General features: G+C 40.4%; 1 protein-coding gene across 1 annotated transcript in view; it reads left to right on the plus strand.

Moving 5' to 3' along the window:
* Positions 1-17366, plus strand: part of usp9 (ubiquitin specific peptidase 9) — a 244275-nt gene that overhangs the window by 130449 nt on the left and 96460 nt on the right. Inside the window, exons 21-24 of the mRNA XM_086007397.1 lie at positions 288-408; positions 10752-10882; positions 13040-13318; positions 13879-14004. Of these exons, the coding sequence (XP_085863523.1) occupies positions 288-408; positions 10752-10882; positions 13040-13318; positions 13879-14004 (657 nt within the window). The remainder of the gene's footprint in view (positions 1-287; positions 409-10751; positions 10883-13039; positions 13319-13878; positions 14005-17366) is intronic.

Here is a 17366-nt window from a genome sequence, read left to right on the forward strand (position 1 = left end):
ACATTGGGAGGACAGTGTGAATTAGAAATTTTGATTATTGATAAATTAATATTTTGCTGTATAGGACTAAAGCTTTAAGATCATTGAAGCAAAAATGGACTGTTAACTGAAATATACTGAATTCAAGTGAAACAGTATCAAATGTTACCCTTTTCAAAGAACATCCAATTGTGACTAGTTTTTGGTCAGATGTCATATACATACACACACTTGCGTTTCTCTGTGTACACCTGTCATTGTATTATAATTCAGATGATTTAGTTATTGCTAAACTGTTTCTTCCTTAGATAATGTCCTTACATCCTCGATACATTTCCTTCCTTTGGCAAGTAGCGGATCTGGGTAGTAGCCTAAACATGCCACAGCTGAGAGACGGTGCTCGCATCCTTATGAAGCTCATGCCTCCGGGTAAGGTACTTAAATAAAATAAGATACAACTGAAAGTGAAATACTTCTGCCAGTGTTTATTTAAACCAGTGGATGACGTGTGGTGTTGTCAACTGAGAGTCTGGGCTAGTCATGTTGGAAAACTAGCCAACAATCGGCTGAACTGCCAGTGGGGCATGAGGAATTCCTGTTGTTACAGTCCATTTAAAATCATAGAAACATAGAAGATAGGAGCAGGTGTAGGCCATTTGGCCCCTCTAGCCTGCTCCGCCATTCAATGCGATCATGGCTGATCATCCAAGTTCAGTACCCGGTCCCTGCTTTCTCCCCATACCCCTTGATCCCTTTAGCCTTAAGAAATATATCCAACTCCTCCTTGAATATATTTAGTGACTTGGCCTCTACCGCCTTCAGTGGTAGAGAATTCCACAGGTTCACCACTCTCTGGGTGAAGAAATTCCTCCTCATTCCTGTCCTAAAAGGCCTACCCCTTATCCTTAGACTGACCCCTGGTTCTGGACTCCCCGACCATCGTGAACATCCTCCCTGCATCTAGTCTGTCCAGTCCTGCCAGAATTTTATAAGTTTCAATGAGATCCCCCCTCATTCTTCTAAACTCCAGCGAGTATAAGCCCAATCGACCCAATCTCTCCTCATACGTCATTCCTGCCATCCCAGGTATCAGCCTGGTGAATCTTCGCTGAGCTCCTTCCATGGCAAGAATATCCTTCCTCCGATAAGGCGACCAAAACTGCACACAATACTCAAGGTGTGGTCTCACCAAGGCCCTGTACAACTGCAGCAAGACATCCTTGTTCTTATACTCAAACCCTCTCGCTATGAAGGCCAACATACCATTTGCCTTCTTAACCGCCTGCTGCACCTGCATGCTTACCTTCAGTGACTGGTGCACAAGGACACCCAGGTCTCGTTGCACTTCCCCTTCTCCCAATCTATTGCCATTCAGATAATCTGCCTTCCTGTTTTTGACACCAAAGTGGATAACCTCACATTTATCCACATTATGTTGCATCTGCCATGCTTCTGCCCAATCACCCAACCTGTCCAAATCATCCTGGAGTTTCTCGGCATCCTCCTCACAGCACACACGCCCACCCAGCTTTGTGTCGTCTGCAAATTTGGAGATGTTACATCTAGTTCCCTTGTCTAGATCATCATTAATATATATTATGAATAGCTGGGGTCCAAGGACCGATCCCTGCGGTACCCCACTAGTCACTGCCTGCCACTCGGAAAAAGACCCGTTTATTCCAACTCTTTGCTTTCTATCTGCCAACCAGTTCTCTATCCAAGTCAATACCTTGCCCCCCAATCCCATGTGCTTTAACTTTACACGCTAATCTCTTATGTGGGACCTTATTGAAAGCCTTCTGAAAGTCCAAATACACCACATCCACTGGTTCTCCCTTATCTATTTTACGAGTTGCATCCTCAAAAAATTCCAGTAGATTAGCCAAGCACGAGTTACCTTTTGTAAATCTATGTTGACTTTGACCGATCCTGTCACTGTTTTCCAAATGCTCTGCTATTACATCTTTTATAATGGACTCTAGCATTTTCCCCACTACTGATGTCAGGCTTATAATTCCCCGTTTTCTCTCTACCACCTTTTTTGAATAGTGGGGTAACATTAGCTACCCTCCAATCCATGGGTACTGTTCCAGATTCCATCGAATGTTGGAAGATGATCAGCAATGCATCTACTATTTCTAGGGCCACTTCCTTAAGTACCCTGGGATGTAGATTATCAGGCCCTGGGGATTTATCGGCCTTCAATCCCATCAATTTCCCTAACACCATTTCCCTACAAATACTGATTTCTTTCAGTTCCTCCCTTTCATCAAACCCTATGTTCCCTGACATTTCTGAGAGGTTATTTGTGTCCTCCTTTGTGAAGACAGAACCAAAATATGTATTTAATTGGTCTGCCATTTCTTTGTTCCCCATTATAAATTCCCCTGATTCTGACTGCAAGGGACCTACGCTTGACTTCACCAATCTTTTTCTCTTCACATCTATGAAAGCTTTTAGTCAGTTTTTATGTTCCCTGCAAGCTTACTCTCATATTCTATTTTCCCTTTCTTAATTAATCCCTTTGTCCTCCTTTGTTGAATCCTAAACTGCTCCCAATCCTCTGGATTACTGCTTTTTTTGGCCAATTTATATGTCCTCTCCTTGGATCTTATGCTATCCCTAATTTCCCTTGTTAGCCACGGTTGAGTCACCTTTTTTGTTTTATTTTTATGCCAAACTGGGATGAACAAATTCTGTAGTTCATCCGTGCGGTCTTTGAATGTTTGCCATTGCCTATCCACCGTTAACCCTTTGTGACATTCCCCAATCACTCCTACCCAATTCGCGCCTCAGACCATCATAGTTTCCTTTATTTAAGTTCAGGACCCTAGTCTCCGAGTCCTGCTTTGTTACATTATATTTTCAATCCACCACCAGCGTAAGAATTTGTGGGCAATTAATTGACTTATTTGTGCGGGGGTTGTGCTTTGAGATCTGGCCTCGTCTTGAAATTTGGTTGAGCTCTGAGTTTGGTGGTAGTTGGGGTGGAGCTTGTTGGGAGGGGTAAGATTGGGCCGTGCATGGATGTCGAAGTGGGTGATTTGGTCCACATGGATGAATGGCATGGGTGTACTGTGTTCTTTTTTGCATTCGATGTATATTTTGTATTGTTACACTCGGGTAGGGAACTGTCATGGCCGCTTTGTTTTGCAAGCTGGCTCAGCAATTGTGGATGCTATAATCATAGACATATAAAAAAAATGGATAGATATTTAACGTGTGTTCCTGGGATAATTTTTTAAACACTTCGTTTTCCGATTCTTTAGTATTAAGTCTACTAGTATAACTGACTCAAACGCTGACTCCTTTGCAGTGCCTCTGTATGTAAACACCAGTTTGCTAGCTGATGGAAACTTAGCCTTAGCAGTCTGATTCCTTTATGTAACACTTGGAATTTTAAGTCCAGTATAATGGAATATTCCCATTGTTCTGTGAGTTTATTTTTTTCTCAGTGATCGATGTGGCATCATTCTGTTTCAGAGAATGATTGATTAATTCCATTTATGTGACTGGTACCATTCTAAGCTTCTGCCATAGGTTCAACAGATTTGCAGTCTGAGTGTTTGCCTTTTAGATGCAATTGCTACTGGTTTTGACAAAAAAGACTTGGGACAATTGAACTATGCCTGTGCAAGATTTTCATTTTGATACTGTATTTCATTGACTAACTAGTGACTGATTATATTCCTAACTGTAAATATTTAAATCGTTATGGAAAGTTATTTTTAGTTAAATTTCAAGTAACTTAATGGACATTGAAGTATTGCAAGTTTACTAGATTGCTCTACAAGATGAATGTCTTCATTTGCAATTTCTAATTTGAAAATGTCAGGCTATTGCATCGACACTGAATTCGAGTTATGCCCTTTTAACACAAGCTACTTTCCTTCATCCTAACTTCTTGGGTCAGAAAATATGGCATTCAGCTGTCTCATTCTGAGTGCCTCTACCTTTATTTTCATGGGGACCCTGAGAGCCTTATGAGTTGAAAAAATCTTTACAGAACTTAAACCTTCTTTCATAGAAACATAGAAGACAGGAGCAGGAGTAGGCCATTCGGCCCTTCAAGCCTGCTCCGCCATTCAATGAGATCATGGCTGATCATCCAAATTCAGTACCCTGTCCCTGCCTTCTCCCCATATCCTTTGATCCCTTTAGCCTTAAGAAATATATCCAACTCTTTTTTGAATATATTTAATGAACTGGCCTCCACCGCCCTCTGTGGCAGAGAATTCCACAGGTTCACCACAGAGGTGCGGTTTCAGAGGTTAAGTTCAATCAGTTTTGTGAAATTGATCAGAATTTTCTTGTTGCTGCATTGTTTTTACTACTGATAATGGGATTCTCTCTATTTCTCTAAAGATATGTGTTCCACTGTAGCAATATTTCAGTAAGGGCTTACTATGTATTATTCCCATGTTAAACAATTGGTAATAACTTCCCTTGCAGATCAAAAGGCTAATTTTAAAATCAGATTTTTCCAGTTTCTCTTTGTATTGACACCCATTCTTGTAATCCAGTAATAGTCTCCTGTGAAAAGTCTTTCATTATCATCTACAATAGTAAAATATATTGCCAAAGTTGTCAGGAATTTTCCTTCACTCCAGTTACATTGTGAGATAGTGAGTATCTCCCTGTGAGAATAGAAAGTATATCCAAAGCTGAAGCTAGTTACAACAGAAGGGCAGTTGCATACATTTCTTCAGGTTGATTACTGTTCAGAGTGGTCACAGTTTTCAGTGGTAGCTTTTTTCTTTGTCATGCCTTGGTAGTCATGATCTTGAACAAGAACACAAATTAGAGGAGAAACAGACGTTCATCCCATCAACCCTTTTACAATTAGTGTTTTAGTAAAGAAGGAAAAACATTAATGGACAACACTTCCAAGAAAAGAGAGCTATGAAATATCTTCTTGATTCCCAAAATATAACGTTAACATGTCACTTGTTGATCCTCCTAAGATACACAACCATCATCCACTGTAGAGAAATAAATAATTGGGGCAGTCTCCCTTCAGATTTTTTCTAGTATGAAGTGGTGATTTCTTGCATGCCCCTGCTCTTCACCGCATAAAACCACTGACCACATTTTAACACATCTCCTTATTAGTGACTCATCACTTTTCCATTAGGAAAATGTTGGACCAGATATTTCGATCCCTCCGGGTGTGTACGCGCTGTGTACACACCCGTAGGGACATCGGAAATGCCGGTTTCAGGCATGATAGGTGCATGCGCTGAAAACCGGCATTTCCAATCTGTCAAGAATGCTCTTGACAGATCGGATGCCTGCGCTAGAGAAGGGCCCCTGCGAGCAGAGAGTTTCGCTTTCTGGAGAACCTCCGCCCGCAGAAAACCCTTAGGAATCTTACGCCTGGTAAAAGCAGGTGTATGGCCTACTTTTACCAGCATAAGAGTCGAAAAAAGTAAAATAAAAATTTCAGTCATTTACCATTTAAAAATACTTCAAAAAAAAAAGTTTATTTTTAGCCCTGTAAAAAACTTTAATTATTTTTTCAAAAGATTACATTTTTGTTTAAAATATTTAATTTATTGTCATTTCAACTCATTTTAGAAAGGTGATTTAAAAAAAAATTATTTAATGTTTTACAGTATTTTTGGGGTGATCTCTATTCATATATTTGACAGGTCTATCTATCAAGTGTGTGAAGGGAGATTCCCTTCTTTGATTGGCTCCCCATGGCCCATGTGATCCCAGGGAATGCTTGTGAACTGCATGCACCTCTGGGATACGTGGGCCCTGCGCATTTTGAGTTGGAGAAGCCCAGGAGCGGAAGTATCCGGACCTCGGGAGCCGTCCAGTAAGTCCATAGATTTTTTTTCTAGATCGGAGGCCTCCGCACGCAGGAAGCCTCTGATCGGAAAATACAGCCCATCACCGTGAATTTTGATTCTGCTTTTTGATTCTTTGTCTTGATCAAGTCAAAGTTTCTATCTGCATTGCATATCTCTCTACCAGACTCTAATTTTGTTCAAGACCATATTGTAAATTAATTGCCCCAGTGAATGATTATCCAGGTCTTTAAATTTTTGCATGTCCTGCCAGTGGGTACCTTTTAGTCCACCAAACTACTCAGAATTTTTTATGTAATTTTTTTTTTAGTGAGAATTAAGCTTATCTACAATTTATTGGATTTCAAATGTTTATTTTCATATTAAAAAAGTTACTGTGAACGCTAAGAGACCTCACAAAATGGCACTCTACTTAGTTGATTTAACTGAAGAGTTCCTTGGCATCTTCGCTCCAAAAGCTAAAAGATGAAAACTATTGAAAAAGCTCTTTGGTTTTGAGTATCATGTTGTGTTGGAGCATCTGCTTCTAAGCCCTCCAGAGCAAGGTTGCAGTGTCATTTTGGAACTTCTCAAAGTTGCCCTAACTGACCCCGGATTTTGCGATCAGCGGCGAAATGATGGCGCTCGCTGCTGACGTCGAAGAAAGCTGCTCATAAAGATCTAGCCATCTCTGTGGTGTCGATTTCACCTTTCCCAGCATTAATTTCATTCTGCGCCAAGTCCAGGGGATCTCCAATGTCTCGCAACAGTGATGTCGTCAAGCTGACAGAGCAGCCAATCACATTGAAGAATCCTCACAGGCAACAAACCAGGAAGTAAGATGCAATGATTATCCTTAATTTTTTTAATCATTTTACAGAGCGAAACAAAAATTGGGACATACGTATGGAATTAAGGTAGAAACTAAAATATCATAAACTAGAAACATTTTTTTATTGTATTAAAAACTGCAATTTTTATTGTAATGGAAAAAAAAATTGACACTCCACAAATATAAAATTAGCTTTTCAGGGCCAGAATGGTTGTACAGCAGTTCTTGTGACTCAATACACCATTTAAAAACCCAGTTCCACTTCATTAAACAAGGCTTAACTTTTTTGGGGGGGTTTTAACAGTGATGTTGGAGCGTAAAAGCTTAAGTTCTTGTCAGTTCAGTGATTTCAATTGACTGCCAGCTGCGGGGAGTTCACCAACGCGCCCTGTGGAGGAGCAGGGAACGACTGGCAGCAACTTCTGGATTTCCACTTTTAACCGCATGTGCAGACGCCAGAAGCTGCTGTCAATTTCACAGTTTAATGACGGTGAATGCTGATAGTTTCGCCGTCATTACAACCGCAAATTCCGAGGCAATATTGTTTTGGTCGGTATGATGTCTGCAAACATGGAAACCTTGAAACTATAATTCGTCCAGTCAGTATTCGCAGTTGTAAACAAGCCTTTAAGTCTTCAGTCTGAGTGGAGACGTTTCTTTATGCCTGTCTACTGTTCATTGGTATCGCTGTAACTTTGTAATCCTATATATCACAGCTGTCCTTATAGAGCTGTTCATCGAGGGCATACATGGCAGCTTATCTTGTAGCTTTGCATGGACGTTTGCAGGGAGGCCCTGTAATAAAAAATATCTCCCAGACTAAAATGGGAAAGCACTCTTGACTTGATATTCTATGATTCTAGTACCCATGATGGCCTTTGTTTTCTTAGTTCAGTGCAGGGCATCATAATCTGTTTACCATCATGTGAATTTTCTGTTGCTACCATGACGTGTAAATCAATTGCATGCCACCTTTTTCTCAAAAGTTGTAGAACTAACATAAGGCAGCAGTTAGCTCACTCCATACTGGTCCAATAAAATGTGTTTCTGGTTTGTTGGAGTTTAATCTTGCCATATCTGTTAATACATTCCTTTTATGTTTGTGTCATAAGTGTATGAATGGAAGATCCAACCTGATGCAAAAGGACAATCCCCTTAGCAAACAGCTTCTCTGAAAGTAGGCTGTGCATTTTTAAAATGACCCAAAACCTCTGTGTCGGACTGTGCTTACCATGCATGGATGCATCTCTCAAACTGCAAAAATATGGATTAAATCTATAATTGTATTACAGAAGACTGGTGAAAGGAGATAACGAGTTGGCTCATGTTTCCTTTTATTCATTTAGTTATGTAGGTTTTTCTTATGGACTATTAATGGGCCCAGAAGTGAAATACATGTCCATATCAGAAGTAAGCTGTTGGACATTTTAGTCCTAAAACAGCTTGTGAATTTTTTTTCTTGATGGCATGTAGAAAAGGTTGAGGATCCTGAAACATACCTGCTGTTTGTGTTGATAATATTCAAAACAGATGTTCAGGAGTTTTTTTCAAATTTAGTTCAGTGGGTGTATTTTTTTTTTTTGACAGTTGAGCCCTTTCACTTTTTAAGCTTTGCAAACCTTATGGAGTTGGTAACTCAAAGTTGTAGTGCGAAGGAGTTCGTGAAAATGTACTCAATAGGAGGTTATTTTTCATGAGGTCGTTATGCATTATTTTTGAATAATGCAGTTATATAGATTAGCTGTGTAAATTGGATTTTGGAGCATTCATTTTTGTTATTAGTAGTTCTAAGAAGAAAACTGAGCATCAAGTTAACTGAATTATTTCCGGTCCTCCAATATTTGAAAGTCTTGGTCTAGCAGGTATCTGCAGTGTATGTCACACTATCACTTTTTTGGTTCAAGTAAACATATCTGTTGTTGATCAAGCTGATTCATGCAAAGGGAGGTAGCAAAAACTACAATTCTGGATCACCAACCAATTAAGTCATTTTTGAAAGCTACCAATCAGGAACTAGTAACTGCAGCAAAATAAACCAATAAATTGCTCAAACATTTTCCCCCAAATTCTTTTTGTTGCCATGTTTTCTCAGCAAGCCAACTATTTTCAAGTTACAAATACTCAGGCCTATCTTCCATTCCTTGATTCAGTTCTCTACTGTACTCTTGGGCACTCACTTCCCCCTTGCCCCGAATTCCATCTGAGTACTCTCGTCCCATTGCCTGCCCTCTTGACTATTCCTATGCCTCAGTCACTCATACTTTGAGAGCCTTGCCCCATTGAGGTCTCATCCCAATGCCCTCCAAGAACCTACATCACTCACTCTGGTTCCATACTAGTCACCTGCTTATTTCCTCCCATGTGCTAGTCCCATCCACTGCTTCCTGCTCTCAATCCCCAGCTATAGTTTCTTTCATTTACATGTGTTACGCCAGTTTGATCATGGTTTCCTCCTCTGACCCAGTACATCTTGCCTGGCATTTCTTTCTTAATCTGGATAATAACAAATGTAAAACATATAAATTGCTAACATCAATAAAGGAACATGTCATTTCAATACAAAGATTGGAATCAATACAGAAGAGGTAGGAGACTGAGTGAAGGACAGACTTGATAATTGGAAAAACTGTCTGGCAGAGAGCTGCAGACAGTAAGAAATGTCATTCCTGTGCCTTGCAATGTGCTTCTCGGCCAATAAAATATTTCTGAAATGTGATCAAGCAATAGCCAATTTGCATATAGTGAGGCCCCAGAAACAGCAAAGTGATGAATGACAAGTTAACATTTTGTTGTTGGTTGAGGGCTGTATGTTGGCCAGGACGCTGGGAGAACTCCCCTTCTTCGAAAAAGTGCCATTCAATCTTGTGTCCACCAGAACAGGCAGATGGGATTACATCGGATATACAGCACAGAAACAGGCCATTCGGCTCAACCAGTTCATGCTGGCAAGCGTTTAACATCTCGTCTGAAAGACGGTACTTTCGACAATGCAGTACTCTGTCATTGTTGCACAAGTGTAAACCTCGATTTATGTGGTCAAGTCCTGGAGTGGGGCTTGAACCCACAACCTTGTGATTTACAGACAAGAATGACACTATTGAACCAAATGATACCACACAATGAGAACAGTACACAATTGCTATAAAGAAATCAGAAAAGATTAAAAGGTAAACAAAGTCTGAAAAAATAAACAAATGGAAAGAAGCGGAGAAACAATTACTGCAAGAAAGATCATTTTTGTCTGTTAATAAAGCCATGGGAGATCAATTGCATCATATAATTGTGTATTTCATAGTATAATGCAATGTATTATGTAACACTCCTGTCCTAATTTGGTTTTACTTGCCAGAAATAATGGCTTTGAAGATCTGCTAGTGTTAAATAAAAATTAATTTGATAAGTTTCTGAGCTGGTTGCTCCATTTTATTTCATAGGCCGAATAGCAGCCTCCTGAGTTATAAGACCCCATCATGCCTGTGCCGGCTCTTTGTAAGAGCTATTCAATTAGTCCCACTTGCCTGCTCTTTTCCCATAACACTGCAATTTTTTCCTTTTCAGGTATATATCCAATTCCCTTTTGAAAGTTGCTATTGAACCTGCTTCCACTACCCTTTCAGACAGTGCATTCCTGATCATAACTCGCAGCGTAAAAATGATTCTTATCTCCCCTCTGATTCTTTTGCCAAATATCTTAAATCTGTGTCCTTTGGTTACCGACCCACCCTCCAGTGGAAACGGTTTTTCCTTATCTACTCTATTAAAACTCTTTATAATTTTTAATACCTCAATTCAATCTCCCCTTAACCTTCTCTTCCCTAAGGAGAACTATCCCAGCTTCTCTAGTCTGTCCACATAACTGAATTCATTTCATGTCATGTCATTGTTTATTAAATCAATCTTGTCTCCTTATAAAAGGAGTTGTTTTATATCTAAGGACCATCAATGGTAATCTGTAAGTGTTTCTAAAAGTATTTTCAATTACAGGGTTTTTCTCTGGCCCCCAACGACATTTGCTGCAGTATGACTTGATTAAGTGTGATCAAGTGACATGTAACAATGGGAACATTAAAATGTTGAATCTGTTGCACTGTACCCAATAATTGTCATTTTTTATGGCTGTAACCTGACCTTTTTATCTGTTTCAGATAACACTACAGTAGAAAAGCTTCGTGCTATTTGCTTGGATCATGCAAAGCTTGGTGAGAGCAGCCTCAGTCCAAATCTTGACTCCCTTTTCTTTGGACAATCTGCCTCACAGGTGTTATACCTAACTGAGGTGTGTAATGCAGTTCATTTCCAGTTATAATGTAGCATTGTACAAAAGACAAAGTATTTTTCGTAAAAGGGATAGAGGGGAATGAATTAGGACTTGGCATTTAAGTGACTTTGTAGTTCAGACTTTGAAGTGCAGCTCCATTGAATGATTGAAATCACTGCGAGAATTCTATAACTCCCCACTCTGATGTAATTTCTTTGTGTACTCATGTGATGTCCAGAGGAGAATAAAATTATGACAGGTAGACTATCCTTTATCCGAAAACCTCGGGACCAGCCGCGTTTTGGCTTTAGGAAAATTTCGGATTTCAGAAGGTATTACGGGGCAGCACCCTGTAAGCCACCACATTAATATTTCTGCAGCGAACCTATGCAATGTTTTCCTACTTTTCATTAGTTTATGGTCATCACTGTCAGTGTAAAACTTCAACAACTTGTCTTTCTGTTTCTTTAAGTCATATATGGTGGTAGTTCCCACACCATATTCTTCAGTAAGACGTCGCACAGACACACCACGATCAAGCTTCTGCAATAACTCCACTTTCTGTGATATTGATAATGAGAGATGCTTCCTTCTCTGCTACTCACTGTTACCCATAGGGGTATCTGCAGCTCTTTTTAGCATTTTCACAAATCGTAAAACAAGAACAAATATCAAAGAGAGCAGCAGGCGCACGTGTGACCGCACGTGCGTCGGGTCATGTTTTGCGCCACTCGGGTCATGTCGTGCGCGCGATTTATGCTGAACGAAAAAACTTTCGGTTTTCCGAGGTTTTCTGTTTTCGGAAGTGCGGATAAAGGCTGGTACACTATCCCTTATCCGAAAGGGTGGGGGTCCGGGGGGGGGGGGGGAGAGAAGAATATCGGACAGGCCGCTGTATTGTTGGGTTGACTCTCCCGGTACCTCCTTCACACTGCCCGGCTCGGCCTGCAATCTCCTACCCAGGAGGGAACTCTGTGACCCCTCTGCCCTGCTCAGCGCAAGTCGTGCGCCACTCTGGTCATGTCGTGCGCATGACTTACGCTGAACGAAAAAACTTTCGGTTTTCAGAGGATTTCGGTTTTCGGAAGTGCGGATAAAGGATACACTATCCCTTATCCGAAAAGGGGGGGGGGGAGAGAAAAGAATATCGGACAGGCCGCTGCAGCTATCGGACCGGCCACTGTATTGTTGGGTTCACTCTCCCGGTATACCTCCTCCACACTGCCCAGCTCGGCCTGCAATCTCCTACCCAGGAGGGAACTCTGTGACCCTCTGCCCTGCTCAGCGTAAGTCGTGCGCCACTCTGGTCATGTCGTGCGCACGACTTACGCTGAACGAAAAAACTTTCGGTTTTTAGAGGGTTTCGGTTTTCGGAAGTTCGGATAAAGGATAGTCTACCTGTACTTGTGTTGATGCTTTAAAACATTTGTCCTCTCTAGTGATCTTAGCTACCATTTTGTTTTCAAATGCATCTTCCCTGTGCTTGCGACTTTGCTAAGGGAATTATGTAGACATTGTCATAGATTTTTTTAAATTCTCATTTACAATTAAGATATCTCTTTCAACAATGTTGCAGTTTCTTTGGGAAAATGATACTGTAATATAATGTATATATACGAGTCCCTTATCGGTTTCTCAGGTGCAGTTCAGTTCCAGAATGGTTAGGTACGCACAGTAATAATTGGGATGATTTGTTGCATGCCAACGGTTTTGTTTCCACCAGGGATTCCCAAACAGGCTGAAACCATAATGGTCTTAGGTGCTCAAAATTACATGATTGCCTTTCTCTTCCTCTTACTGATGACCATGGTTTTTTTAACCATAATTATATTGATGGATCTTTTTATCTTTAAATCTGGTGCCTTGGATGCAAAAGCTGTAACTTAACTTTCAATAGCATCTAATCTTAAAAATGTAAATATTGAACACAAAATATATAACACTGAATGTTAACAGAAGAATTCTGAAGGAATACTTTATTCAAGAAAAATATAATCTTTGACTGAAATGATAAATTAGCCGTGGGCAAAAAAAATTAGCTTGGGAAAGTGTTTATAAGCATGTTTAGACTGCTGCTTTGGAATCTAATGATGGCTTAATATTTATACTTGGCTGAAATAAGTTATGGCATTGATGAATGATTTGAATAAAATTACTTTTTCTCTCTCTGTGCAGGTAGTATATGCTTTGTTAATGCCTGCCAGTGCACCTTTGGGAGAAGATGCAAGTGATTTCCAATACAATTTTTTAAAAAGTGGTGGTGTATCCCTTGTTCTGGGCATGCTAACCAGGAATAACTTCCTGCTAAATGCAGACATGGAGACTCGAAGGGCTGCGTATCTTAATGCACTAAAAATAGCCAAATTATTGCTCACAGCAGTTGGATATGGCCATGTTCGAGCTGTGGCAGAAGCATTTCAGCCAGTTGTGGAAGGTTCAAGCACTGTTTCACCAGTACGTATCCATTTTTTTATTAATGCAGAATCTTGCTAAACTACTGTATGATATTTTTATATTGATGAAAGCCTGATGTCATTTTCTGACTGTTGAGGACAAGGAACATGTTGGCAGTGTGGGTATTCTGAGTGCTGATTTTGATAACAAAAGTAAGTTAAACGTGCAGCCATTGAGTTTCAAGCAGTAATCTGGTTGAGGGAGTTTAGATGACCGTTGTGACAGTTTGACCTCATCTGAATTCATTTAAAAGATATGGACTTGTAGTTTCTCAGACATTTTTTCTAATCTGGTTTTAAATGTGCAGTTCTTTTCACTATATTGATAATTGGTTTTATCTTTTGGTGTGATGATGCACTTTATAAATTTAGTTCATGCTTGCATTTTTTTTTGAAGGATTGGATTTTTGTAGCCTTATTTAGATTTAGTGTCTTAATATTGGAAACAAAAGTTGAGGTCATTGTTTCTTTTGGTTGCATAAATTTTGAATTTTTGTGTTTCAAGTATAATATAATTTGCTATGCCATATTTTGTTGAAGTTTTTTTTTGTTTTTAAACAGATAAATCATGCTACTCATAGCCAGGCTGTAGTTCTACAGAATGCTCTGCATAACATTCCTAATCCTACTTCAGAATGTATGTTGCGAAATGTAGCCATTCGCCTTGCACAGCAGATTTCAGACGAGGTTAGTGTGCTTTTGTCTTACGGTTGTAGATTATATTTATCAAATATATGCAACAAGAGCCTTGATCTCTCTTACCCTCTTCACTGCTGTCTAGTAATATAAATGAATGTTATTAAACAGGTCTAAAGAAATCATCTAACTTTAAAAAGAATATAATATATAATAGAATATAAAAGAATGTTGTCAATATTGTGCAGACCTGTATCCATGCTGAAGCTTAAAAAGCTGCCTGATGATTTTGTGAGAGTCCAGACCAAGTGTAAAATTGAATCTGCCTGCGAACTAGTGCTGACCCACCACCCCCTGTCCCCCAAAGTCTTTGCCAACCTGTGGCCACATATCCAACTATGCTCTTTGCTTACTTCAGCATATAGAAAATGGGGTCAAATATTTAAGTTGATGTTTGTACTTCTATTAACACTTCGCTCAATAGAACGCTACTTTCCCTTAGCGCCTAAGAATAATTGTATTGCGAAATAGTAATATTAACACAAGGATAAACTAGGTTTAGTTTCATTAACCAATTATGTGGTTGTTTGTTCCACCTGAGCTCTCAGCCAAAGATCATAAGTTGTCACAAAGCTTTCATATATATCATCACCTGATTGCCAGAATCCATTAATGGCTTTATTTTATCAAGCATGTGGAGCCAAGTGGAGTTCGGAAGGAAGAAACAACCTTGATTCCCAACTCAGTCCAGGCCATCAGAGACAGAGGAAAGGGAAGCAAGGGTAGAAACAAAAGACAAGAAGGAGAAAAGCAAAAGTGGAAGGCAGAGAAATCAAGGGTGTAAATCAAACAGGGCTACAGTAAATAATAATTCTAAAAGGACGAAGTGTTTAAAAAAAAAAAAACAAGCCTGAAGGCTTTGTGTCTTAATGCGAGGAGCATTCGTAATAAGGTGGATGAATTAGCTGCGCAAATAGATGTAAATGAATATGATGTAATTGGAATTACGGAGACATGGCTTCAGGGTGACCAAGGCTGGGAATTCAACATCCAGGGTTATTCAATATTCAGGAAGGACAGGCAAAAAGGTGCTCCGGTTTCCTCCCACAGTCCAAAGATGTGCGGGTTAGGTTGATTGGCTATGATAAATTGACGCTTAGTGTTAGGGGGATTAAATACGCGAGGATAGGATGGGATATGTGTTGGTGTAGGGGTTATGGGGATCGGGTGGGATATGTGTCGGTGCAGGCTCGATGGGCCGAAATGGCCTCTATCTGCAGTGTGGGGTTTCTGTGAGGTGGGGTAGCATTGCTGGTTAAAGAGGAGATTAACACAATAGTAAGGAAGGATATTAGCGCTGATGATGTGGAATCTGTATGGGTAGAGCTGAGAAATACCATGGGGCAGAAAACATTAGTGGGAGTTGTATTCAGACCCCCAAACAGTAATGCTGAGGTTGGGGATGGCATTAAATGGGAAATTAGAGAGGCGTGCAATAAGGGCACAGCAGTTATGGGTGACTTTAATCTACATATAGATTGGGCTAACCAAATTAGTAACAATACTGTGGAGGAGCAATTCCTAGAGTGTATACGGGATGGTTTCCTGGACCAATATGTCGAGGAACCAACTAGAGATCAGGCCATCTTAAACTGGGTATTATGTTATGAGAGAGGATTAATTGGCAATGTTGTTGTGCAAGGCCCCTTGGGGAGGAGCGATCATAATATGATAGAATTCTTCATTAAGATGGAGAGTGAAGTAGTTGACTCAGAGACTAGGGTCCTGAATTTAAATAAAGGAAACTACGATGGTATGAGGCGCGAGTTGGCTAGGATGAATTGGGGCACGTTACTTAAAGGGTTGACAGTGGATAGGCAATGGCAAACATTTAAAGATCGCATGGTTGAACTACAGAATTTGCTCATCCCTGCTAGGCATAAAAATAAAACAAAAAAGGTGACTCAACCGTGGCTACCAAGGGAAATTAGGGATAGTATAAGATCCAAGGAGAGGACATATAAATTGGTCAGAAAAAGCAGCAAACCTGAGGATTGGGAGCAGTTTAGGATTCAGCAAAGGAGGACAAAGGGATTAATTAAGAGGGGGAAAATGGAATATGAGAGTAAGCTTGCAGGGAACATAAAAACTGACTGTAAAAGTTTCTATAGATATGTGAAGAGAAAAAGATTGGTGAAGTCAAGCATAGGTTCCTTGCAGTCAGAATCAGGGGAATTTATAATGGGGAACAAAGAAATGGCAGACCAATTAAATACATACTTTGGTTCTGTCTTCACAAAGGAGGACACAAATAACCTCCCAGAGATGTCGGGGAACATAGGGCCTAATGAAAGGGAGGAACTGATAGAAATCAGTATTTGTAGGGAAACGGTGTTAGAGAAAGTGACGGGATTTACAAAAGGTAAATCATGCTTGACTAATCAACTGTTATTTTTGAGGATGTAACTGGTAGAACAGATAAGGGAGAACCAGTGGATGTGGTGTATTTGGACTTTCAGAAGGCTTTCGATAAGGTCCCGCATAAGAGATTGGCGTGCAAAGTTAAAGCACATGGGATTGGGGGTAAGGTACTGACTTGGATAGAGAACTGGTTGGCAGACAGGAAGCAAAGAGTTGGAATAAACGGGTCTTTTTCCAAGTGGCAGGCAGTGACTAGTGGGGTACCGCAGGGATCGGTGTTAGGACCCTAGCTATTCACAATATATATTAAGGATCAAGACGAGGGAACTAGATGTAATATCTCCAAGTTTGCAGACGACACAAAGCTGGGTGGGCATGTATGCTGTGAGGAGGATGCAGAGAAACTCCAGTATGATTTGGACAGGTTGGGTGATTGGGCAGATGCAGTATAATGTGGATAAATGCGAGGTTATCCACTTTAGTGGCAAAAACAGGAAGACAGATTATCTGAGTGGCAATAGATTGGAAAAAGGGGAAGTGCAACGAGACCTGGGTGTCCTTGTGCACCAGTCGCTGAAGGTAAGCATGCAGGTGCAGCATGAGGCTAAGAAGGCAAATGGTATGTTGGCCTTCATAGCGAGAGGATTAGAGTACAGGAGCAAGGATGTCTTGCTGCAGTTGTACAGGGCCTTGGTGAGACCACACCTTGAGTATTGTGTGCATTTTGATCGCCTTATCTGAGGAAGGATGTTCTTGCCATGGAGGGAGTGCAGCGAAGATTCACCAGACTGATACCTGGGATGGCAGGAATGACGCATGAGGAGAGATTGGGTCGATTAGGCTTATATTCAGTAGAGTTTAGAAGAATGAGAGGGGATCTCATTGAAACTTATAAAATTCTGACTGGACTAAACAGACTAGATTCAGGAAGGATGTTCCTGATGGCCGGGGAGTCCAGAACCAGGGGTCACAGTCTAAGGATAAGGGGTAAG

The sequence above is a fragment of the Somniosus microcephalus genome, chromosome 14, assembly GCF_052327205.1.
Source record: "Somniosus microcephalus isolate GS21.2 chromosome 14, FLI_Smic_1.0, whole genome shotgun sequence".
In the NCBI taxonomy this organism is placed as follows: Eukaryota; Metazoa; Chordata; class Chondrichthyes; order Squaliformes; family Somniosidae; genus Somniosus; species Somniosus microcephalus.